This window comes from Phoenix dactylifera, chromosome 7 (genome assembly GCF_051530095.1).
Source record: "Phoenix dactylifera cultivar Ajwa chromosome 7, Ajwa_hap1_PhDact_Kaust_v1.1, whole genome shotgun sequence".
In the NCBI taxonomy this organism is placed as follows: Eukaryota; Viridiplantae; Streptophyta; class Magnoliopsida; order Arecales; family Arecaceae; genus Phoenix; species Phoenix dactylifera.
Genome location: NC_143196.1, coordinates 22,006,348 through 22,033,259, shown reverse-complemented (window position 1 = coordinate 22,033,259; position 26,912 = coordinate 22,006,348). Strand labels below are relative to the sequence as shown.

The 26,912-nt window shown below is 47.5% G+C and overlaps 1 protein-coding gene across 4 annotated transcripts in view; it reads right to left on the bottom strand.

Moving 5' to 3' along the window:
* Positions 1-5,745: 5,745 nt before the first annotated feature.
* NQR (ARP protein (REF)) overlaps positions 5,746-26,912 on the bottom strand; it is a 66,159-nt gene continuing 44,992 nt past the window's right edge. For 3 of the 4 annotated variants that reach the window (XM_088701292.1, XM_088701294.1, XM_088701293.1), the window contains 4 exons: positions 11,562-11,639; positions 8,407-8,493; positions 6,173-6,259; positions 5,746-6,068 (listed from right to left, as the gene is read on the bottom strand). In XM_088701292.1, coding sequence (XP_088557418.1) covers positions 6,018-6,068; positions 6,173-6,259; positions 8,407-8,493; positions 11,562-11,639 — 303 coding nt within the window. In that variant the 3' untranslated portion in view covers positions 5,746-6,017. The remainder of the gene's footprint in view (positions 6,069-6,172; positions 6,260-8,406; positions 8,494-11,561; positions 11,640-26,912) is intronic. The other variant, XM_088701291.1, reaches the window with a different exon arrangement.

Genomic DNA, 26,912 nt, shown 5'->3' with positions numbered 1-26,912 from the left:
ACGTGGAGCTTCCTGAGGGCTATGATATTTCTCCTATTTTCATTTTTGTAGCTCTTTCTCGACTTTCATAAACATAAGGATGAAAAGTCTGACTCCAACTCAATTACAAACAACTACACCAAAAAATTCAATTGAGCAGATCCTGAAGGAACTCTCCAACATCATCGGACCACATCCCACTGAATTTTGAATCTCATAGGTGAGTCAACAAAGTTGTCTCTTACTTTGTTGGAGAAATACGTTCAAAGCTTTTAACTCAAGACGAGTTTTCTCCAACCCATGAGGAATGTTGCACGTGAAATAAATTTGGCTGACATGTATTTGCTCCGGTACTTGTCAAAGTTTGACCGAATTAGCAAAGGGGTTAGATATTGGGTTCGGACCTAAATCAATAGCTACAGATTAGGAAATAATCTTACAAAATTGATTAAGGCTGATATCAATCAATCATGGGCAAATGAAGGGACCCAACATCTGGAGATTACTTCTACGACCACTTTCCATGTATGGAAAATCCAGTAAGATTGGGCTGGACTTTCTATTGGATCATGGATTACACAGCTTATTTAAATAAGTCCAATATAAATCCAATCCCTCTCCAACTTAAATTCTGTGGGAAAAAAGAAAAGACCTCCATAGGTTTTATTATTATTATTATTTTAATCTTATAGTCCAATAGGCTAATATATGGGATTTAGGCCAAGACAAGAATAGGTCTTTAGAGAGAAAAAAAAAAAGAAAAGAAGAAGAAGAAGAAGAAGAAGAAGAAGAAGAAGAAGAAGAGGCCGAATAGGCCGCCCAGCTCGATTTCTGTAGACCTAGCCCAATTTTGCTGGATTTTTCTAATAGGCCCTTGTTTGTAAAAGTATCCTAGCAGCAAGAAATGAGTGTAGATACATTCATTGGTAGGTTCAAAAAGGTCCTATAACTGTAAGACCATCTCGAGTTGAACTAAAATTCTAGTTCTCCTGTATAAGTTGAGTTTATCATATTTGATGTTTTCTTCCTCCCACCATTGCCACCACCCACTCCTCCTCCTCCTCCTCCTCCTGTTCTTTCTTCCAGATATAGAGTAGAAGGAAACAAAGCAAGGAGGGGAGGTGAAGGAGGGTGAGCAGGAGGGGCTAAGGGCAGCGATGGGCGTAGGCGTTGTGGCAATGGGGGGAGGAGAACAAGAGGGGGAGGAGAAAGAACAGGAGGAGGAGGAGGAGGGAGAGTTGGTGGTGGCAATGGTGGGGCCTGCTCCAATAGTCTTGAGGTGTCAGCTTCTCATTCAGGTGAGAAAGAAAATATAAAATATATAAATAAATTTATCTCATTCTATAAGCTTAAGTGATGATTTCAACAGCAATTATGGGGTGGCTCCCAAGATGAAGATGGTGCATCGCCACTAGTTGGGAAGGTAGAGGAGGAAGAAGGGAGAGCAATGTTCGTAGTATTTACAACAGGCACCGCAGCTTCAAACTTGCATCAACTTCTATTCCGTGATCAATCAAGAGAACCTTAACCTAGGATATTGACAAGAGTAAAGCATAAACTTATTTGGGTTGGATTGCAAATAACTACAATGTGGAATTTAATAATGTAAAAACTCAGTTTTGTAATTAGACCTAAACTGCGTTTGACCTGGTAAAAACTGGGTTAAACTGGAAAGTTCTCAAAAACACTAAGAGGTTTTCAAAAATTGGTGGTCAAGGGACTTGGTAGAGAGAACGAGTTTTAGTAAAATAGTAGTATGAAAATACTTGAAGAAAGATTTAAACCTCTAACTTCTTAAATGGTCACAAATCCCTCAACCACTATAATACAATTTATAATAACTTTATGATTTATTATACTTATAATATCACTAAGTGGATAATTTGTGAATTTTTTACTTTTAAAAGAGCAGGATTGTCATATCTTCTAATAATCAATTCTTTTCAATAAATTCTTTTTCTTTTAGGTAGGAACGAATAAACATGTACTTCATATTATTCTTTTGAATATTTTTAACAATTTACTATTTAGAATAACCAGAAATATCAATAAGTTTTACATATTTTCCTACATCATATATACCATACCTTCCAATTTTTTCACAAGTAGATGATTCACGATATTTTCTATTTATGTTGCAATTAAAGACTAGTTTAAAATGTAGATCCCCATGATCTAAATATTAATATTTTAAGTAAATTAGTTTTTTCAGTATTTATGTATATTTTTATAATATAATTCATTTTTCATACTTTTTAAAATTTTTAATAATATAGTTTAGTTATAAATTAGACCGATTGACCTGAAACAAAACTAGTGAACTGGCCCCTTGGCCAGACCGTTCTATGGATTAGGTTTGATGTAGCCAAAATTTGATCCTCTTATCATGGGTTGACATGCAGCGAGCATTTTGAAAATATCCAGATTTCAAAACTTTTTGAATCCTTGGCAGGGTCCACAGATAAGAAAGGAAGATATGGCAATCTCTTGATATTCATCCCCAAATCATGATGGATTCAGGCTCCCTCCTTAAAAACAAAGCTAGAGGGAGGGGGAGGGGGTGGGGGGCGAGAGAAGGACTAGCTAGAGGTTTCTAAGCACAGGAAGTTTCCAATGAGAGGCTCTCAAGCTTTTATGGCGACAAGCTCTTGTATCTACTTCTGTGCCTGACTCATCTTCCATGGCCATTCCCGCACACTATCTCCTCTCCAGGATGGGATCCGAGTCCTTGGAGACTGGAATGCGAGTCTTCAGAGGCTGCCCTTTTGTCCCAGTTTGCGCTCCCAGTCCGTGCATGCTTGGTGATCAGGACACAAGTCTTCGGAGACTGGCACCCGTGACCTCCTACCAGAGCCATACCAAGCTCCCAAGCCGAACTCCTAGTCTGTGCATCCTTGGTGATCAGGACGCAAGTCACTAGAGATAGGAACCCGTGACCTTCGACTAGAGCCATGCCGAGCTCCCAATCTGCGCTTCCTATCCGTTCATCCTTGGTGATCCGGATGCGAGTCCTTAAAGATTGGGACCACGACCTCCGACCAGAGCCATGCCAAGCTCCCATGCCGAGCTTCCATTATGAGCTCCTAGCCGAGCTCCCATTATGAGATCTTAGACCGCGCTCCAATGCTAAGCACTCCGAGCCAAGTAATCAGGCTAGAAACTCAAGACCTAAAAATCTAGGAAGATCACTCGACTCTGATGCTTATTATGCTTTTGCTATTCATGCTATTGTTCGAAAGCATTGCCTGAAATAAGCATCAGAGAAGGCCTAGCTGGAGCCACCTTGGCGGGCCTTTTTCTTCTCTTTATGTGTAGACCCGTGACACTCCCCAGTAGTTGGTATTCCATCTTCTACCACTATGGACCGAGCAGGTTGATCTATGCCATCTATGCCTTCAAATCATCAGAGCATGGTCAGGCAGGATTTGAGCATCAATAGATTGGCATCATCTATGGAAACAAGGACACATCCCACTTTCTTTCTTTGCTAGATCTGAGTGCGTTCGACAACGATCTCACTAGTCAGGTGCATCCCACTATGACCACTAACGAAAATGCTCTCAAGTGTAACAGGCCGGATGAGCCATTTAATGACTCCAAAGAAGGTCGGGCCCCGTGCCGAAGGTTTGACATGCCAACCAACCTCTCTAGGGCAAAAACGACCTAAGCAGAAGGCCAGACCCCGTGTTGAAGGTTCGACATGCCAACCAACCTCTCTAGGTTTAAAATGGCCATAGTAGAAGGCTAGCCACCGCGCTAAAGACTTGACATACCAATAGACATCTCTAGGTTGAAAACAGTCCAAGAGAAAGCTGGTCCCCTCTCCGAAGGCTCAGCGTGCCAACCGACCTCTCTAGATCGAAAAACAGCCCAAGCAGAAGGTCGAAACCTATGTCAAAGGCTTGGTGTGCCAACTGACCTCTCTAAGTCGAAAATGGCCTAAGCAGAGTCAAGGCGACTTGAGGAAGGCTGCTAATCCATGTGGGAAGCCCCATGAAGTTTCTGCATTTGATTGCACTCTTGATCTGTGACTTTAAGAAGATGGGTGAGGCAAGATGAGCTTGAACCTATCTATAGTTGGCTAGCTTGACTACTTCCTTCGCCCGGGACAGAAAGAATATCTCGTACTCGGAAATTTGGCGGGGGGCAAGTGATGTGACTAAAATCTGATCCTCCAATCACAGGTCAACATGTAGCGAGCATTTTGAAAAGATCCAAATTTTAAATCTTTTCGAATCTTTGGAAGAGTCCACATACAATCTCTTAATATTCGCCCCCAAATCATAAAGGATCCAGGCTCCATCCTTAAAAACAAAGCTAGAGAAAGAAGAGGGGAGAGAGGAGGAGCAACTAGAGGTTCCTAAGCACAAGAGCTTTCCAATGAGAGGCTCTTAAGCTTTCATGGTGAAGCTCTTATAGCTACCTCTGCACCCAACTCTTCTTCCACAGCTAGTCCTGCACACTATTTCCTCTCCAGACAAAATCCAAATCTTTGGAGATTGGGATGCGAGTCTCTGAGAGGTCGCCCTTCTATCCGCCATTCCCGCACATTATCTCCTCCCCCAGTCTGCACATCCTTAGTGATCAAGATGCAAGCCCTCGGAGACTGGAACCCGCGACCTCCAACCAGAGCCATACCGAGCTCCCAAGCTCCTATGTCGAGCTTCCAAGTCAGGCTCCTAGTCTGCGCTCCTAGTCCGTGCATCCTTGATGATCAGAACACGAATTCCTAGAGACCAAGACCCACGACCACCAACCAAAGCCATGCCGAGCTCACAGGCCACACTCCAAGGCCAAGCTCCCATTACGAGCTCTCAAGCTACGCTCCAATGCCGAGCATTCTGGGTCAAGTACTCCAGGACATATACTCAAAAGTCTAATAATACAGAAAGATCCCTCTACTATGATGCTTTCTATTCTTTTGCTATTTCATGCTGTTGTTCCAAAGCATTGCCTACCTTTAGCATTAGATGAAGCCCAGCCGAGCCACCCGACAGGCTTTTCTCTTCTCTTTATGTGCAGGCCTGCATCACTCCACAACAGTTAGTATTCCGTCTTCTACCACCATAGACTGAGCGGGTTAATTTGCACCATCCACTCCTCCATATCATTAGAACATGGTCAGGCAAAATTTGGATATCGATGAGGTTCAATAATTAAAATATTAAAAGGGTTTCTTCAAACTTCTTCAATATGCTTAAATATTTTTTGTAATACAACATGATTACTATATTTTTACTGTTAATATATTTTATTTATAAGTGCAGTCCAGCTAAATGTGTTGGGACAGGCCCAGTGACCTGGTGACCCGTCCTCTTAGATGGGTTTATCTCTACTCCGGATTTGATAACTATAATATCCGGCGACTAACTTCTCTCTCTCTCGCATGTTTGCACATGTTTGTCAGTCATTGGTGGTGTATCTGGAATTAGTCAATTAGTTCCTTGCATAATCTTAGTTCCAAAGATGGGCCACCAAAACTAATTGGCAGCATCAGCGCCTGATCCAAATTGAGCAAAGGCTGCCGCTTCACGATATTGCGCAAATTCCAGTTTTGAACTGCCACGAAATTATTTCGTAGCTCTCTACTAAGCAGACCCGACGCAACTGACAGATAAGCCAATATTAATAACTGATCTAATTCCACAATAAAAGAGCTGTTTCCGAACAGATTTGTCCAAATGTAATGGGGATCAAATTGGTGGGGTTAGGCCGATACATCTCCAGCTTGTGTTTCAAATAACAAAATCTGAAGGGTCACTGATATTGCTTGAGGAAAATAATCACTTTATTGCTATATGTTTAACACCAGGCATCTTATAGTTGTTTGTTGTTCATTCACATTTGAGTTCTTATTCCAACTTGAGCTCCAAACACCCTGTAGCAATTAATTTCTTACCTTGATAGACCGATTCCAGATCAATGTTTTCCTGAAATATTTTGATCAATATGGAGGACAGGTCTGTAACTATTTGAGGAGATACCAAACAATATTAATGCTGCTTGCTTAACATTTGACAGATGATAATACTCATCACTTATAGCTTTGCTGATTTCTGATTGAATGCCGGATCAACGCACACAACAACCTGCAGTTTGTGTTGTCTCCAAATTAGAAAATAATTATTCTACTGATACAAGAGTAAAATTAAAAGATGAGAAAGGGAATGCAGATTCTCATAAGCTGAATTACCTTGCCAAGGCTATCACCAGAATGGAGATACTCTACTGCATCTGCTACGGAACCAAGACCCAAAAATTTCTTGGGATCCACTGCTACCTGCAGAATGAAATTTATTTAAAACAAGCAATTTGATCAGCGAGAAGCCATTATATGCATTCCTCTGGATATCATTGTTATTAGCAAAATGTACACCTAGAATGTAGGTGTTTGGTGTCATGTTTAAACTCTCTAAAAATTGTTTCCAACACTTGGTTGCTAATTCAGCAGTAGATTCCGGTGTTTCTTTTTGGGGCCTCCTAAGACGTTGTTTGTTTGTTTGTTCTTTACAACGGGAATATGCAAAATGGAAAGGTGAACATTATGAAAACAAAACGATACATCTGAGATTAAGTTGCACAGATCTCTCCCCAAGCCTTTAGGGTCAGAATAAGAAGAACTATGCTTCTCTCTCCGCACCGCCCCCCCCCTCATCTAGTTCTTTTCTCAGGTCCATCATCTTTAAAATTTGGCCCCCCATGGTCACAGTCTGTCACATACATGCACATACATACATAAATACATACATAAATATTCAAAATTTGCCCCCCATGGTCACTGTCTGTCATATATATGTAAATATATAATGCAATAACTGCATCTACAAGTTCAACAATACATCTCAAAATTCATGTCATATAGGTGTGATAATATGCTCATTTGCAAATTTTTCTACAAAAGCAAACTGTGATTCTTATGTTTTGCAGCCATGGTACCGCTAAGAACCAAACTTCTCTTCATCGGAGGGGAAAAAAACAACACCAAATATAACGTTTCTCCTTTTTGGTATCATTTATTTGGGATGGCAAGTATGATATGAATTAAAAAACATTCTCACGTTCAATCTTTCTTCATGCAATTTGGATATTTTTCGGATATACAAAATTGCAAATCAGCAATCTTTATTTGCTGTTAGGTTAATGAGTTATTCATTTTCTTCAATTAAAAAGAGTTTAAAGAAACAACAAAAAAAAAAAAATCACGCTTCAGTTTCTGGATCCTTGCCGAGTACTTCTAAATAACATCTTGTAGTTTAAATCGCATGTTTTGTATATATTGATACTTGTAGCATATGGCAAGAAGAGTAGCAGGCGCATTTTTTAAGTGTCCTATTTTTGAAAAATAACAGAGAAATGCTTGAGATAGTTCCCAGATATTACAGGGATGAGAGAGAGGGCCTTCTTGTTCATTATTTTTAATAATGTTTAAACCTTTTACTGATGAACATGATGGATGATTAATTCTATAGTTCATGATGTAAATGCTATTGTATGAACTATGGAGTATGGACTATGTTATTGTGTTATGAATGTACTTTATGATTGCTTTTAACATGTGTGTGTGTGTGAGAGGCGTTGTACTCTCTTTTTCATTTTTGTTGTATCAGCAATCCATGTCATGTCATATCAAGGATCGTCGAACTAATATCAGTCGGCGTATCGGTCGGCCACCGGACCAGTTCGGTATTGATCCAATCTGATTCGGACACACGCTGTGGCATTTAATGCTACAACCTCTGTGGTTGTGGCATTTAATCGAACCGGACTCGGTACTGGTTCACACCAAGTCCTGGCTGAATCGGACGGAATCGGTCCGGTCTCGGCCCCGTAGGGGCTAGAATCGTTTTATGTCGCCGAACCGTTCCGGTCAGAGACCGGACCAATTCGATACAGACTGAACCAGCCGGTACGGGCCGGTTCAGCATTCCTTGTGTCATATCCATAATTCTTACCCATGTCCATCCTTTGTTGCCATAATTTTTCAATGTCTATATCTCACCCACTCGAAACCTCGAAGATTGAAAATTTTTGATTAAAGACTAGATTAGAGGATTCAAAAACTGGTAAATTTTATTAAAAGCTAAAAAATCCAAAATTGTAACACACGTGAAGAGACATAAGAATTGCTAGAGTCAAATATTAAACGAACTAATGGTTCAATAAAAAAAGTATAGATGTAAAAATGTGAACACAGCCATTTGTATATTCAGTTAAAATACAAATGGAGAAATATGTTGCTCAAAGAGCTAAATCCTAATCCTTCCAACATATTTGACAAGGTTTTTCTTAGTTGCTAACAATATATTTATGAGTAGACTCTCTTAAGTCACTTACACATTTACTGGCTGATATCAGCTGGTCAGCCAAAATCATTGTCTGAGTGAATCATAATTCTTGACCTTATGATCTCAGGATTATAGAGAGTACCTTAAGTTTTCCTGAAGAGTAGAGATCAAAAAGCCTGTCGAGATGTTCTTGCCACAAATGAGCATATTGAACCAGAAAAAAGCCAGCCTGTCACAATAACAGCCCACAAATGAGACTTAACAAAAAAGATTTTGTTTCAAAAAGAAAACTTAATTGAATGTAATAAATCATCTTACCAAGACACAGTGCTAATTTATCATGGAAGGCAAATGCAGAAATATCCTCTAGTTGTGCAAGCAAATTCAGGACTGTCAGCTTTTAAACTCGATCGCTATTTTTCATGGCAACCAAACATATAGAAGCAGTCCATCTCAGAGATGATTTGATCATCTTCACATCATGGACCCAATACTTAGTATAGGAGTTATGAGAGGAAGTAGTGCAATGTTACAAAAACAAGTATGATAGGGCTTATTTAGCAAAGTCATATGCTTAATTTGATGGAATAACCTAACAAAGGCTAAAGTATATAACAAAGAGTGAATAAGGTCATAACAGAACTCCTTTCCCAGTAAGTTCTGTTGATAGTTCATGAGAATAGCCTAAAATACATTCCTCAATGCAAGGTCCAACAGTCAAACACTAGGAAAGTCATCAACTAAATGAACCTGAGACTCCATAGGAGTGCAAAATAAGACATAGATCCTAATAGGCCAGGAGATCCTAAGAGATGTAGAAGAGAAAATTAAAGTAAAGATGCCAAAAGAAGGTGTCGGAAACCGAAAGGTTGGAGAAAGAGAAAGATCATAAACAGTCTGGCTTGCTATAAACTAGATACGGAAGCACATTCCCCTTTTCCTCAATTGCCACAAGGAAGCCCCCAGGTGATCTAGAAAATCAATTATCGCCACAACTCATAAAAAAATTGATGGCTGGAAGAAGCCAGACCAGACTAGCTTGAGCTGACATGGATATGCTTATAACATCAAGTTTAGGCCTTCAACCTTGGAAAATGATTTTAATCACTAATTTGAGGCCATGGCATTTGAGAATCTGTAATATAAATTCTTCAACTATTGCAATACATTAGAAGTTCATAGAAAAAACTAGAACCAACAAGCAAACTAGGATCTAGAGGTTTTCTCACCCACTCAGAATATTAAAAGAACAATCTACTCAAACTTATTTATAATATCATTTGAGAAAAATTAATATTCAAATTCATAGTCCCAAGTTCCTTGCATGAATCATGTACGAAATGTGTCTTGCAAGTTTCTTTATTTTTTGAAAACCCATGCAAAAAATGTCTCAATTCCTTAAACTCCCTTCTAGTTTTCTGTACAGTTTACCTAGTCCTCTGCAAAAGACTTATTCTTGTGAAAACAAGGGTGGCAATTTTTTTTTTCCAACCTGTATAACCAAACCGGCCTACACTGGTAAAAGCCACATCTGGATATCCTTGTTTGAAAACTGGGTCCAAAAATCCAAATCAAAACCTCATGTTTAGGCCTGCAAATCTCTGAAATTGATTTTTTTTACTATAAGCCTTAAAATTCATTCTCGATCAGGTCCAGGTTGACCAAATTAAAACCAAAACAATTTGAAATCCTTTTTTTTTGTGCTGTGCTTGTTCATTAATGGGTTAAATTTAGTCAAATTGAATAAGGTCTATGCTAACCAGATCAAAACTAAATCAATCTGGAATCTCTTTGATCTATATTTACAGTGTCGATTATTGAAGTTAAAATTCACTTGTTAGGTCAGATCCATGTTGACTGATATAAAATATATAAAATTGGTTTGGTTTCAGATATATCTTTCTGATATACGAACCCAAGTTAAGTATGGGTTAGATAGAAAACCATAGCTTAGGCTATTATCTGACCCAGAAGCAGTTCTAGTTACCTTAGTGAATACTTATCCTTGCAATCTATGTAAGCTGAAAACTCTAAAGCCGAAAAGGCTCCATGGAAGGATTGAGCAGATTTTATAACTGACTGCCAACTCTTTCTAACACAAATCTAAAAATAGTAAAAAAAAAATAAACAACATACTCCATGTCTCTCTAAGAATTTTGTTAAATGTATCTATGTATGCATAACAAAAATCAAAACATCTTATGTATGCTGTGAAAGATAATACATTTAGACAAAAGAGGCACAATTTTGTATATGCTCAAATTAATATTTTAAATATCCATCATCAATGTAGAAATCCCAATACATATACTTTGTTAAAAGATATTAGAAATTATTAGTTCAGTTATTAGCCCGCCTGATTAGTTTTGATAGAGTTATTTGATATTAGAGCAGTTCATAATACATGGTTTTCCTTATGCAACACATTCATTTATACGTAGAAATCTGTAGGGATGGTTCGATGTTCCGAGGTTACAAATAAGTCATGACTTGGTGCCAAAAACCACAGACATATGCAAATCAATGATCAACCATTCATCATTTACACTGTCCAAGTATGGACTACCATATGGAAACTTTTACTATGAATGTAATGGCTATTATTCAACTGACCTTACAAATATTGAACTAATGAAGTGACTGGATTCATGGTTAGAGAATATCCAGACATGCTCTTCCAAAATGTAGTTTGGCATTGTCATCCATACTATTATGTAGCTTGGCATTGTCACTACATGTGATAACACACTCTTCCAAAATGTCTACTTTCCTAAAATTTTCTCCCCCATAATATTTGCCCATGCTAACATTACCTTCTAGGCAATGAATTGAAAGATGAATTCATCTAAACTTTTTCAAACTTTTATTCTCATATGGATGAAAGTTGCTATAACAAATTTACAAAGGAACCTCGGTAACATTTTAATACCAAAACAACGGATTATCAAACCATTGATACTATCAACAAAAGAATTCAAGTGCCAGTAGTTGTGCCACCAGTGATGGGCATGGCACGATAGAGGGTTGTACTGGCCCGTGCCGAAGCAGCATGGATTGATATGGGCCAGCAGGGATTGATGCACTGTGATATGCAGGGAATCACAGCACATGCATGTCCAGTGCGGGCACCAGTCCAGCAGGGCTTGACAAGGTCCGCATGGACCAGCAAGGAGCGACACTTCAATCCTTTTCAACAATATATAGTTGCAAAGTCCAGCATTAAGCATGAAGAGATGAAATTATACCACATCCATAACTGATCAAGTTATGTGTACAAAAGTTCAGAATATGACATACCACTGTTTGGCTTTTTGCAAGAATCTTTTCACAAAGCCCTGCATATGGCAATGGTTTCCATCCATGTTCTCCCTGATACTGAAAAACCAATGAGCTGATTAATAAGAAAATTAAATGAAAGAGTATATATATGAACAAATTACAATCTCCCAATTATTAGAAATCTTTTAGTTGAATGAATGCTCCATGGTAACATTAAATGAATTGCACATATTTCAAGCACAAATTATTGAGCTTATAGAGCACATTCTGTTATGCATGCCATAGAAGCAATTTAGTCAAGGTAGAAAAATAGCCTTGGAATACATAAAGGTAGGAAAGCCTGAAGTATTTGATTGAACAGCTTTTGAAGCAAACAGGATGCTTAGTGTATCAACTAATGCTTATTTTATCTTGAACTTTGAGCAATACAGCATGAACAAGATAAAAAAGAAACCCAAACAACCACAAAATTTTTATGTCAGTAATAAAATGAAAAGTTAACAGGAACAAGTTGCTTAGAAATTCTAGAATTGTCATGCAAGAATAATGTCTTCCTGAAGACAAATTCTTTGCAATAATAGTATAAATCTTCAATAATATTATCAATGACTGTGAAGTTATATATTTTTATGTTTATATACTTTTATATTTTAGCCTTTGAATAGAATGTAACATTTCGAAAGAACCTAAAGCACTATAGGCAAGTTAAACACCACCTTCATATGATTTCTATATTAGATTGTTTAAATCTAAATAAAACTGCCAATAAAAAGGTTGATTGAAAGTTACTCATGGTTCTACACAATCATCATAGGGATAGAATATAATATCTAAGCAAATTATATATCCAATCAGTTTACATTACTCATATCTTATTTGTAAAGTATGCATTAAGAACATGATCATACAGTGAATAGCATAACAGAGACTTGAATAATGAAGGGAAACGACTAAAATTAGATACAGCTTGTGGTTTCGGACACAAGGCCATTATTATTATTAGTTATTTAAAATATTAAGACTGGTTTCTTCAAGATTTAGGTCAGTATAATGGTCTGCATATGAAAGAATAAGGCCAAACCAAGGATATTGAACAATACAATTTTCCTCTACATCCAAATTCTTTCCTTTTAAATTAGATTGAGAAATTTTTGAAATCTTTAGATCCTTTAAATCAATTCTGAAGACATTAGGAAACTTGTCTCTTATATAGCACTATTCCTCCTGTAGGACTTGCAAAACATCCATCTCTGCTCCTCCATAGTAACATTGAGACTCAAAGAAAGAGAACATTTGGGGTTGCTAAATATTCTTGTAGGCTCAGACTGTAATATGAGAAATTTCATGCATCCATTTGAATTGATAGTGGGATTCCATCTTTGTACAAAGTGTGGTAACACGTGCAAAGAACCTTAGCATACAGAATAGTATCAATGAAAGGAATGCCCCTGCAAACATGGAACTTAACAGAGAATGTAAATGTCATGGGATTAATATCTTATTCTTGTTTGCTTAATCACACTATAGAAATGTGTTTAGATCTTCTTGGGAGGCCAACATGAGGCAATATAGAATTTTAGATGGAATATCATGGTAGAGAACAAGGAACAAGTCTAATTCAAGTTCCCATTGCTTAGTCAGCCTCAGTTTTCAGATCCGACTCAGTGTCTTGCACAAAATACAGGTAGAATGATGTGGCACTTAAGAATTAAGATACATGAGATGATATTGTTTATGGCAGCATAGGAAAGAAATTTCCTTAGCGGCTCAGAGAAAATGTTTTGTGACAATAATATAATCTATATAGCTTGAAAACTTGTGTATCCAAGTGAACAAAGCATAGAAAAGTGGGTTATCACTTTGTTAGAGAGGAGCAAATCTTTTCAAGTGCCAGTATGTGCTAGGTTTTCTTGGCTAGTACCAAAATTAGAGCTAGTTCCGCACAGGACCCATATAATCCTTTTTTATATTTTTTAAACAAATAGAGTTTTTCAAGAAAAGTTTAAAGGTCAGCAGAACCTGTGATGTAGAACAGACTAGCGGCTGCCTACGTATGCATGGATGGTCCCATGGATGAGCTTAATCTAGGTTTAAGACCTTGTTCTCTAGTTTCTGGAAATAAGGTAGAAAACGACAATTTTGACTTTTATAGCCAAATAAACGTTCAAATAAACTTTCCCTAGGGTTTTGGTGATGGGGAAGGATAGGAGGAACAATAGTCTAATCATTTTCAGTCTAGATAAGAAGGTTCATTTTTGACCTGTAAGTGAAAAATCAGCAAACAGTGCATGCAATTTTATTTAAAGAAAACAGATGATATATGAGAAAGTTGAAGAAATTAAAGAAAGAACTGATATTAGCTTAGAAGAGCAAGGGTCAAAAAAGTAGAGAAGTAAAGGAGGAGGAGGAGGAGGAAAAAGAAGAAGAAGAAAGAAATAGAGAAGATAAAGAGGGATAAAAGGATCTGGACATGAGTCATGTACGACAGCCCTGGAGAACCTAATAGTTGATGTCACACAAATAATGATAAATTCTAACTCAAAGTTATGCAAACTTAAATCTATGGATGTAAATATCTGAAAATATGATGCTATACGAACCTAAACAACAATCTGAAATTCAAACCAAGAAAAAACTACTGCACTTAGGACTCAATTTACAACTAATGAAAAGAGGATATCATATAAAGGCCTAAATGCCACTTGTTGAAATTAGATCCGGACAATAGCTTTTCGCAATAAAGCATATGACCTTGCCACAAAAGTATTGAAAGTCACCAGAATTCTTGGAAGAATGCAAAGCAATGGATCTTCATTCGCCTAGGTGAATACGGTGCAATGGCCATCCAAATCAAGTCTATTCACATTTTCTGCTCATAGATCATATACAACAGCCCAAGAGCCGAGACCTTCTTTTTAGTTATTGTTGCTGGTGGTCCAAACCGAGAACGATTGACACGACGGTGTGAACGGGGTTCCGCCTGAGTTGTCTTGGTTGGTGCTGGTTGCGCTCCACCTTCCGCCAAGGAACCTGCAAACAAGCCTTGCACCACCACCAGGGTGGTGATGGCCCTCCGACGGTCAAGTCAGAGGAGATTGGAGGAGGAGAGATGATAATCACAAGTGGAAGAGAGTGCTCTGGGAGGTATTGCTTACCCCCCCCTTCTCCCCCCAGCCGCATATATACCTGGCTGGGAGGTCTCTCAGGGGGGTTTGTCGTCGTGGGGCACGATAGAATGGCCACTGACATGGCCGTTACGGGGCGTCGTGGAGCAGCGCTGGGTACGGTCATGACAGGGCGTAGTGGAGCTCCGCTTTGTACGGTTGATACAGGAGATCGTGGGCAGCATCGGGTACAGCCGTTGCAGGGAGTAGTGGAGCAGGAGGCCGCGGCGTGCCTCTGGAGAATAGCCTGTCGTTATCAAAAGATCTCCGACTCGGGGTCGGAATGCTGGATCATAGGGCAGCCGACCCGGGGTCGGGCTGCGAAGCCGAGGAGGTCCGACTCGGGGTCGGAGTGCTGGATCATAGGGCAGCCGACCCGGGGTCGGGCTGCGGAGCCGAGGAGGTCCGACTCGGGGTCGGAGTGCTGGATCATAGGGCAGCTGTAGCTTTCCTGGATACGCGTGCCGATCACGTGGGGCATGGCGGCTCAATTCCCCCATAACAGTAGCCCCCCACTTCCGAGCCTGGAACCAGAAGGGGAACAGGTGAAGGGAGTGATGTTTCGAGATTGCCGCCATCCTTCGGAGAGGCGCGCGCGCTTCAAGCTTCCCGCCTTCTTTATGGCGTATGGCGGTTGCTGCTGACCTGGCAACCTGAGGATTTCGGCGGACATCCTTCCTTAATGGTGTCGATTCGCCTTTGGGGTGCGAGCGACCCTTCGGCGGCCAGGCGTCTTCTGGCGTCATCGAGGTGTCACTTGCCCTTTCGCCTATTTAATCGGGGGCCCTCCCCCGTCCGTCTTCTTCTTTACGGACATTTTCGAGTTTCTCCTTTGCGCTACCATTGTTGCCGCCGAAACGTTCGCTTGCTTTTCCTTTGACGCTCTCGGAGCCGTTCTTCCTCCTCTTCAAGTGAGTTTCCCACTCTTCTACTTTGAGCTCTTCATACTTTTTCTTTTTGTACTAGTGCACCCCAGTCGTTCCGGCCTTCCCTCCTTCTTGACCCCGTCCTGACCGTAGATTGGCCATTAGGGATGGGCGAAGTGGGAGCAGATAGCATCAAGTCAAAACTGGTCGCCGAGGACTTAGACGGATTTGTGGCTCGGTACCACCTTCCCGAGGCCTGCAATGTCACGCTCCCAGGGCCTGAGGAGAGGATGTCTCATCCTCCTCGAGGGAAGATCGCCATCAATGAGGGCATCCTCCAGGCCGGGTTCCGCTTTCCCCCTTCAGACCCAGTCTTACAGGTGCTCCGGGGTTTAGGAATGGCACCGACGCAACTGGTGCCGAACTCGTGGCGTGCTCTGACGGTCTTCCAGGTTCTCTGTCGCTTGCATGCGATTCCCGCCACCTTGAACGTTTTCTGGGAGCTCTACGGCCTGAGCGGCCACCCCCAGGACAAAGGGTGGTGGTGCTTCGCAGCGCGGCGAGGGTGCGGCCTTGTCAAGGAGGGTCCTACCTCCATTCACCACTGGAAGGAGCGCTTCTTTTTCGTTGATGCAGACCCCTCCTGGGAAATCAGGGCAATCTGGGGGACGCCGGTGAAGTCCCCAATTGGCCTGTCGAAGTTGTCGAGGGAGGAATCCGAGGGCGTCGCCGCCTTGAAGGGGTTGGTCGCCGAGGGCCAGCTTCCCCCGGTGGGCCGCCTTATTTCTGAGGATACCTTGGTGAACGTCGGTTTGAGCTCGGTCCCCACCGACCGTGAGTCCGCCATCGTTTCTTTAGCTCTTGGTTGCTTCTTGCTGACTTTTGATTCCCGAAGTTCTTCCGGCGCTAGGCCAGGCATCCGAGGGTTAAACCTCAGGAAACTCTTCCGGCGCTAAGCCAGGCATCCGAGGGTTAGGCCTCAGGAAATTCTTCCGGCGCTAAGCCAGGCATCCGAGGGTTAGGCCTCAGGAAATTCTTCCGGCGCTAAGCCAGGCATCCGAGGGTTAGGCCTCAGGAAACTCTTCCGGCGCTGAGCCAGGCATCCGAGGGTTAGGCCTCAGGAAACTCTTCCGGCGCTAGGCCAGGCATCCGAGGGTTAGGCCTCAGGAAACTCTTCCGGCGCTAAGCCAGGCATCCGAGGGTTAGGCCTCAGGAAATTCTTCCGGCGCTGAGCCAGGCATCCGAGGGTTAGGCCTCAGGAAACTCTTCCGGCGCTGAGCCAGGCATCCGAGGGTTAGGCCTCAGGAAACTCTTCCGGCGCTGAGCCAGGCATCCGAGGGTTAGTCCTCAGGAAATTCTTCCGGCGCTAAGCCAGGCATCCGAGGGTTAGGCCTCAGAAAATTCTTCCGGCGCTAGGCCAGGCATCCGAGGGTTAGGCCTCAGAAAATTCTTCCGGCGCTAAGCCAGGCATCCGAGGGTTAGGCCTCAGGAAATTCTTCCGGCGCTAAGCCAGGCATCCGAGGGTTAGGCCTCAGGAAATTCTTCCGGCGCTAGGCCAGGCATCCGAGGGTTAGGCCTCAGGAAATTCTTCCGGCGCTAAGCCAGGCATCCGAGGGTTAGGCCTCAGGAAATTCTTCCGGCGCTAAGCCAGGCATCCGAGGGTTAGGCCTCAGGAAATTCTTCCGCTCGCTGGTCGGCCAAGGCTGGCGCAAGCCGAAGCGACCGGTCGGGGCTTCCGGCTAGTCTGCTCCCGGGATGATCATCGGGTTAGCCAGGCATCTGAGGGTTGTCAAGCCTCAGGGAAATTCCGCTCGTTGGTCGGCCAAGGCTGGCGCAAGCCGAGGCGACCGGTCGGGGCTTCCGGCTAGTCTGCTCCCGGGATGATCATCGGGTTAGCCAGGCATCCGAGGGCCGAGCCTCGGGAGATTCCACTCGTTGGTCGGCCTAGGCTGGCGCAAGCCGAGGCGACCGGTCGGGGCTTCCGGCTAGTCTGCTCCCGGGATGATCATCGGGTTAGCCAGGCATCTGAGGGTTGTCAAGCCTCAGGGAAATTCCGCTCGTTGGTCGGCCAAGGCTGGCGCAAGCCGAGGCGACCGGTCGGGGCTTCCGGCTAGTCTGCTCCCGGGATGATCATCGGGTTAGCCAGGCATCTGAGGGTTGTCAAGCCTCAGGGAAATTCCGCTCGTTGGTCGGCCAAGGCTGGCGCAAGCCGAGGCGACCGGTCGGGGCTTCCGGCTAGTCTGCTCCCGGGATGATCATCGGGTTAGCCAGGCATCCGAGGGCCGAGCCTCGGGAGATTCCACTCGTTGGTCGGCCTAGGCTGGCGCAAGCCGAGGCGACCGGTCGGGGCTTCCGGCTAGTCTGCTCCCGGGATGATCATCGGATTAGCCAGGCATCTGAGGGTTGTCAAGCCTCAGGGAAATTCCGCTCGTTGGTCGGCCAAGGCTGGCGCAAGCCGAGGCGACCGGTCGGGGCTTCCGGCTAGTCTGCTCCCGGGATGATCATCGGGTTAGCCAGGCATCCGAGGGCCGAGCCTCGGGAGATTCCACTCGTTGGTCGGCCTAGGCTGGCGCAAGCCGAGGCGACCGGTCGGGGCTTCCGGCTAGTCTGCTCCCGGGATGATCATCGGGTTAGCCAGGCATCTGAGGGTTGTCAAGCCTCAGGGAAATTCCGCTCGTTGGTCGGCCAAGGCTGGCGCAAGCCGAGGCGACCGGTCGGGGCTTCCGGCTAGTCTGCTCCCGGGATGATCATCGGGTTAGCCAGGCATCCGAGGGCCGAGCCTCGGGAGATTCCACTCGTTGGTCGGCCTAGGCTGGCGCAAGCCGAGGCGACCGGTCGGGGCTTCCGGCTAGTCTGCTCCCGGGATGATCATCGGGTTAGCCAGGCATCTGAGGGTTGTCAAGCCTCAGGAAAATTCCGCTCGTTGGTCGGCCAAGGCTGGCGCAAGCCGAGGCGACCGGTCGGGGCTTCCGGCTAGTCTGCTCCCGGGATGATCATCGGGTTAGCCAGGCATCCGAGGGCCGAGCCTCGGGACATTCCACTCGTTGGTCGGCCACTTGTCGCTCGCCGCCCATCGGGGTTTCTCTGTGCCCAGCCGCGACCGTGTTTCTCCTCTCCTCCAAGCGTTGCCTGGGGGGAACACGAGAAGGGTATTAAACGCTAATTAATGCGTTACCTGAGAAATCGGATCGCCAGTTGCTGCTGGTGAGGAGTGTTAGTTGAGCGGCCGCGATACGCGGGTTCTTCGAGGAGGATGCGGCCTGGGCGCGAGCGGAGACACGTGGACCTAGGGGTATACGTCACCCGGATCGTCCTGCACAAAGAATGCGATTTAAGGAGAATGACGCTTAGGAAATCGCGGGGAGATACGCCTCGGGAGCCGGAACGGCTCCGGATTCAGTGCGCCTGCATTTATTGGAGCCACCCGTATCGGAACTACCAGGGGGCCGCAGCTTGGCTATAAATACAGGTGCAGGTACGATGAAATTTGCCAAGCCGGAGCTGCAGGTTGCCATGGATCGCGGACCTCCTCCTTGGCATATGACTGAGAGACTCCTGTCGAAGGAAAGGGGAGGCGCTCCCCTTACAACTTCAGCCAACTAGCCGTTTCATCTGGGATCAACGAGGGTCTCCCCGGCGGAACTCCGCTCTAGGCGTTTCATCCGGGATCACATCTCCCCTCCTTGAAGTTCAGCCTCCCGGTTGAGCTCTGCGCCGGACGCTCAATCCGGGACCGCGCCTCCATATACTCTTCCCCCTTGAATCCCTTCTCTTCCCTACCACTGGGGAAGATGGGAATATCCTTTGGAGGCGGCGTTCCCCTGGGGGCAGCGGGAGCTTCTTCTGCGGCGGCTCCTCTTTTTGGTGAGGTGCTGGATGGCGCCTCCGGTTAGAAGCACCCACTTCTGGTGGGACTGCAGCCGCCCTGGGTTGAGGGTTTGGGTCCCCACCTCTTCTTTACTTTCTTTACTCCCTAATTCCCCTCTGGGAATTCCTTGTAATCACACGAGCACGCCACTGTAACCAGAAATTATTGAAATGAAAAGTATTGCACCTTTTTAAATTGTCTTTCTGGCCTTGTTGTTCTACTGGTAATACATCCGCAGGTTAGCGGAATTCCAGCCCCTTGGAATTCCTCGGCCATCTAGGGCTTCCAACTGGTAGGAGCCAGGTCGGTTTACCCAACGAACTTTATACGGGCCTTCCCAATTTGGCGCTAGCTTCCCACCTTCCGTAGGTTGAGATGCCTTAGCTCGCCTCAGCACCAGATCTCCAATTCTGAAAAGCTTCGGTCGGACTTTGGAGTTGTAATATCGGGCCACCCTCTGCTGATACATTGCCATCCGTACCTGAGCCATTTCCCTTGCCTCTTCCAAGAGATCCAAGTTCCCTCGGAGTTGCTCTGAATTGGCCTCGGGTCGGTGCGCGGCCACCCGAGGCGAGGGGAGTCCGAGCTCCACGGGGGCAACGGCTTCCGTGCCATAGGTTAGGCTGAAAGGCGTCTCTCCAGTAGGAGTCCGTTGTGTGGTCCGATACGCCCAAAGGACATTCTCGAGTTCCTCGACCCAAGCTTGCCCCGTCCGGCCGATCCGCGCTTTGATACCTTGGAGGATTGTCCGATTTGTGACCTCGGCCTCGCCGTTGGTTTGGGGATGCGACACGGATGTGAACCGATGCTCGATCCCGAATTCCTCGCAGAAGTCCCGGAAGTGCTTGTTATCAAACTGTCGACCGTTATCCGAGATGAGGATCCGAGGTACTCCAAATCGGACAATGATGTTCTTCTTCACGAACTTCCGGACTTGTGCCTCCGTGATGGTGGCCAGTGGCTCTGCCTCCACCCACTTGGTGAAGTAGTCGATGGCGACAATCAAAAATTTCCGCTGGGCCGAAGCGACGGGGAATGGTCCGAGGATATCCATTCCCCACTGTGCGAAGGGCCAGGGCGCGGTGATTGGCGCCAAGGGGACAGAGGGGACTCTCTGGACGTTGGCGTGGCGCTGGCAGGCGTCGCATTTCCGCACGTGGTCCTTCGAGTCCTCCAACAAGGTCGGCCAATAGTAGCCTTGCCTCATGATCTTATGCGCCAAGGACCTAGCCCCCAAGTGCGATCCGCAGATGCCTTCGTGGACTTCGCCGAGGGCGTAGGCCGCTTCCGCGGGGCGGAGGCACCTTAAGAGGGGGGCGGTAAACGAGGTCCGATACAGCCTCCCTTCATAAAGTACGTAGTGGGCGGACTTCTTTACAAGCCGCCGGGCCTGATCTTCGTCTTCAGGGAGGATTCCTTCGGCGAGGTAGGCGACGAGCGGGTCCATCCAAGACGGCTCCGGATCAATTGCCATCACCGCTCCAGCCCCGTCAATGCTCGGGGCATCCAGGGTCTCCAGGTAGATTGCCCTCGACAAGTTGTGCGCGTCTGCGTCCACTAGGCGGGACAACCTGTCGGCCCTGGCATTTTCGCTCCTCGGGACCTGCTGAATGTCAACACTGCCGAGGTCGGAAATGAGTGTTTGCACCTTCCGGACGTAGCTCTGCATGGTCGGGCTCCGCGCCTCGAACTCCCCTCGAACCTGCCCGACCACCAGCTGGGAGTCGGTGAAGACTTTCAGACGCCGGATGCCGAGCTCCTTGGCGAGTTTGAGTCCCGCGACTAGGGCCTCGTACTCCGCCTCATTGTTGGTCACTGGAAATCCGAATCTCAAGGCATACTCGGCTATCACTCCATCGGGATTGGTGAGGACCAGCCCAGCCCCTCCACCTTCAGGGTTCGACGACCCGTCAATGTGGAGCGTCCAAATCGGGAGATCGAGGCTGGGTGTCTCCGGCGGCTTAGGTTCCGCCTCCTGCACAGTGCACTCAGCGAGAAAGTCCGCGAGCACCTGGGCCTTGATGGCTGGTCGGGGCTGGTAGCGGATGTCGAACTCACCAAGTTCTACTGCCCACTTCACCAGCCGTCCCGCATTCTCTGGATTGCTGAGAATCTGCCGCAGTGGTTGATCGGTCAAAAGGGTGACAGAATGAGCCTGGAAATAGGGGCGAAGCCTCCTGGTCGCAGTCAGCAGCGCGAAGGCGATCTTCTCAGCCTTCGTGTACCGCGTCTCGGCATCCCGGAGGACTCGGCTGATGTAGTATACAGGCTTCTGAAGTCTTGCCTCTTCCCGAACCAGTACTGCGCTGACTGCGGTTGGGGAGACCGCCAGGTAAAGGTAGAGCATCTCCCCCTCTTGCGGCTTGGACAGCAGGGGAGGAGACGCCATGTACTCCTTGAGCTGGTCGAACGCCGCATGACATTCGGCCGTCCAGAGGAAGTCTTTTGGGCGCTTCAACACCTTGAAGAATGGTTGGCAGCGTTCGGCCGACTTTGCCACAAATCGTCCGAGCGCGGCGACCCTTCCAGCGAGCTCCTGAACCTCCTTCACTTTGGTCGGAGGGGACATATCTTGGATGGCTTTGATCTTGTCCGGGTTGGCCTCGATCCCGCGCTGGTTGACAATGAAACCGAGGAACCTCCCGGCCGAAGCACCAAAAGCGCACTTCGCTGGGTTTAGCTTCATGCGAAACTTTCGCAAGGTGGTGAAAGTCTCCTCCAGATCTGCAATGTGCTGGTCTGCATGGCGGCTTTTTACCAGCATATCGTCCACGTACACCTCCATATTCCGGCCGATCTGCTCCTTGAAGATTTTATTGACGAGGCGCTGGTAAGTGGCGCCAGCGTTCTTCAGACCGAAGGGCATTACCTTGTAACAGTACAGCCCCCGGTCTGTTATGAAGGCAGTTTTCTCCTCGTCCTGTGGAGCCATCATTATTTGGTTGTAGCCGGAGAAGGCGTCCATAAAAGACAGTAGCTGATATCCGGAAGTCGCGTCGACCAGTTGGTCTATCCGTGGAAGCGGAAAGCTATCCTTGGGGCACGCCTTGTTCAGGTCGGTGTAGTCGACGCACATCCTCCACTTCCCGCTCGCCTTCCGGACAAGTACGACGTTTGCCAGCCACTCGGGGTAGCTCACCTCTCTTATGAAACCTGCCTCCAAGAGTTTGTCTACCTCCTGGTCGACCACCCGGATCCGATCCGGGGCACAGTGTCTCTTCTTTTGCTTTACTGGTCGGTGGGTCGGGTCGACGTTGAGGGCGTGAGAAACGACCTCCGGGTCGATCCCAGGTACATCGGCCGCCGACCAGGCAAACACATCTGCATTGGCTCGGAGGAATTCCACTAACCGGAGCCGAGCTTCCAAGTCGAGGTTGGCACCGACCCGGACCGTGCGGTCCGGGCGGCCTTCTTCGAGGGGAACTTCGATTACGCCCTCGGCCGGCTCCCCGTGCCGCAAGGCCACTTCGTCTCTGGCGTCAAGTGACTCGACGCTTAGGGCCTCCATGGGCTTCTTCCCTTTGAGAGTTGCTAGGAAACACTGCCGTGCGGTCGGCTGGTCACCTCGGACCTCTCCAATCCCGGCCGCTGTGGGGAACCGCATGAGCAAATGGTAGGTAGAAACCACCGCGCGAAGGGCGTTCAGTCCGGGTCGTCCGAGGATAGCGTTGTAGGCCGAGGGGACACGGACGACCAAGAACCCGAGCCGCACCGTGGCTTCTGCGGGTGCAATGCCCGCAGTCACAGGCAGCTCGATGACACCTTCGGCCGAGATAGCGTCTCCAGTGAATCCTATGAGGGGGGTGGATGTTTTGTGCAACAATTGTCGGAAAAAGCCCATCTTTTGGAAGGCCTCGTAATACAAAATATCAGCTGAGCTTCCACTATCCACAAGAACACGCCTTACATCATAGTCCGCCATAGTGAGAGAGATCACCATGGCGTCATCGTGGGGAGTCTGAACCCCCTTTACATCTTCATCACAAAAAGTGATTACATTTCCGACCCGCTGCCTCTTCGCGACGGCCACTCCTGATACTTCCGCCGAGCCCCCTGCGTTCCTCACGGGCCGAGAGCAGCCCCCAGTGATGGTGTGGATCACTCCCGCAACGGGTCGATTCTGCTCCCGAGGCTCCTGAGGGGCCGGGTCGGCTGGACGCGGGTCTGCGGGGGGACGTCGGTCGTTTACATATCGACCGAGACGCCCTCGGCGAATGAGAGCCTCGATCTCGTCCCGAAGCTGGAAGCAGTCTTCGGTATCGTGGCCGTGGTCTCGGTGGTACTCACAGTACGCCCGAGAAGGCTTCCTCCCAGGGATCTTCTTCATCTGCCTCGGGACCGGGAGGTCCTCCCGCCCCTTGACCTCCATGAGGATCTGGGCCCGGGGGGCCAGGAGTGGGGTGTACCGGTTGAAGCGTCGGTGCGGAGAACGAGGGCGTGTGGCGCCGTGGTTCCTTGCTGGTGACGGGCTTCTGCGCCGGCGTTGAGGCGTCGGGCTCCTCCTCTGGGGTGCCTCTTTTCGCCTTTTCTTCCCGGGCTTTAGAGGGGCCTCGGCGGCCTCCTTGTTCCGGTGGGAGGCTGCCTCCTCGGCGTCTGCATACTGGTTTGCCCGAGACAACAGCTCCGGGAAGCTCCGCGGCAGGCGTTTGTCCAGGGAGAAGGTGAGTCTGCCCTTCCGGAAGCCTCGCTTCAGGGCTGAGAGAGCCACCTCCTGGCTCAAATTCCGGACCTCCAGTGTTGCCTTGTTGAAGCGGGTGAGATAATCCCGCAGGCTCTCTCCCTCGTTCTGCCGGACATCGAAGAGGGAGTCGGAGACCAGTCTTCGCCGGCTACTGACGGCGAAATGGCTGATGAAGAGACGGGTGAACTGGTGGAAGGACTGGATGGAATTAGCCTCCAGGCCGGCGAACCACGCCCTTGCCGGGCCGCGGAGGGTCGCCGGGAAGGCCTTGCAGAGGAGAGGATCCGATGCTCCATGGAGGAGCATAAGAGTCCTGAAACTCTCCACGTGGTCCCGTGGGTCCGCCGCCCCGTCGTAGGGTTCGATCGCCGGCATTTTGAACCCCGGCGGGTTTAGGGTTCGCAGGATCCTTGAGGCAAGCGCCGGCTGGGAGGTGATTTCCAAGTCGGCGAAGGGATCTTTGGAGTGGCCCTTCAGGACCTGGAGCTGTCTGTGGAGATCGTCCACCCGCCGGTCCAGGGAGCGCGACCGGTGGGTGGGAGACAAGGAGCGGCGCGAGGGGGACCGACTGGAGTGCGGGCCCCTCGAGGACTGGGGTGTCTGAGAACGCGCCCGGGTCCGCCTCTCGTACCCCGCGCAGCTCCGATGAGAAGGTCCTGGCAGAATGGACCGCACTCGAGAATCCTCCCCGCGCCGGCGCTCCTCTCCATGGGAGAGGAAGGAGCGCGGGTTGTGAGGAAGAGGCGAGTGCTCGGGGAGCAGCGGCTCCTGAGCCCGCTGCGGCACCCGAGAGATCACACCCTGCAGATTCTGCACTGCCTCCGCGAGGGTGCGAACCTGCTGGGCTAGCTGGTCGAACTGAGCAGGTTCGACCGTCTGAATGGGAGGAGAAGCGGTGGAATGCTGCTGAGAGTGTGTTGGGGACGCAGCAGCCTCCCGGCCAGAGGCGCGAGAGGCTCCGCGACCGGAAGCATTGGAAGCTCCGCGACCACCTCGCCGTGCCATTACGATCGTTCTGAGATTCGTTGCCCTCCTTCTAGCGCCAACTGTTGCTGGTGGTCCAAACCGAGAACGATTGACACGACGGTGTGAACGGGGTTCCGCCTGAGTTGTCTTGGTTGGTGCTGGTTGCGCTCCACCTTCCGCCAAGGAACCTGCAAACAAGCCTTGCACCACCACCAGGGTGGTGATGGCCCTCCGACGGTCAAGTCAGAGGAGATTGGAGGAGGAGAGATGATAATCACAAGTGGGAGAGAGTGCTCTGGGAGGTATTGCTTACCCCCCCCTTCTCCCCCCAGCCGCATATATACCTGGCTGGGAGGTCTCTCAGGGGGGTTTGTCGTCGTGGGGCACGATAGAATGGCCACTGACATGGCCGTTACGGGGCGTCGTGGAGCAGCGCTGGGTACGGTCATGGCAGGGCGTAGTGGAGCTCCGCTTTGTACGGTTGATACAGGAGATCGTGGGCAGCATCGGGTACAGCCGTTGCAGGGAGTAGTGGAGCAGGAGGCCGCGGCGTGCCTCTGGAGAATAGCCTGTCGTTATCAAAAGATCTCCGACTCGGGGTCGGAATGCTGGATCATAGGGCAGCCGACCCGGGGTCGGGCTGCGAAGCCGAGGAGGTCCGACTCGGGGTCGGAGTGCTGGATCATAGGGCAGCCGACCCGGGGTCGGGCTGCGGAGCCGAGGAGGTCCGACTCGGGGTCGGAGTGCTGGATCATAGGGCAGCTGTAGCTTTCCTGGATACGCGTGCCGATCACGTGGGGCATGGCGGCTCAATTCCCCCATAACAGTTATACTAGGAACTGACACACTCCTCGTACTAGGTATAGGATTTGCTGATTTACTGCAAGGTTTTTCAGAACAAAAGAAAGAGGGATGACAGATCTGTAAAGTTGCTGATCTAATTGGACCCACGCAGATCAGATTTTGCACAGATCAAAGCCTGAAATAGGTGTTGATTAATGGTTGTAGCGTGTATCATGAGGGAACGACAACAAGGGTAGAGCCGTAGAGGGATGTTTGCTTTAAGCGGAGATATGACAGAAATGAAGAAAAGAAAAGAAAGAAATAGAAACACAATGAGGAGATATGATTGCAAAGGAAGAAGAAGAGGAAAACAAACCGATCTCACACTAGTCTGATAGAGAATGATTTCATTCTCTACACCTAACATGCATAGAAAAGCGACAAAAAACTTGGATTTCATTGATGGAAAATTTCACATACAATATCTATGGAAAGCCTTAAAACTAAGCCTTAAAGGCACAATACTATAGCATTATTATTCATGCCGAGGTTCTCAATTTTGGTACCGGGTACCACACCGATACATTATCTATTTCGTACGGGTAAGCATCTCGTACTAAGACCCCCTTTTCTCACTTTTCATCATAGTACTAGCCAAAATCGGGCAGTATAGGTCAGTACAGGTTGGTCCAATTTGAGGCAGTAGTCCTTGACACTCCATGGCATTTAATGTGGTCTGATAGGCCGGTTCGATACCGGTACAAATCGGTCCGAACTGGAACCATACCGGTCCGATAGGCAACCGATACGCCTACTGGTACCAATACAACGTGCTGCCATAGTACCGAGCAGGAGGGTCAGTTTGGGTGGGTATAGGGCCTGTAACGACCGATTGATGTTTTCATATTGGTTCCAATCCGGTACGCTATGGGGCACTTTGGCAAACATTGGTTTGTGCTACAATGTCATGAATAGTAATCCACCCCTTATGTAATTCCAAAAATGTTTTTGACTCTTTAATAGTATAGGTGAAATTCAGTC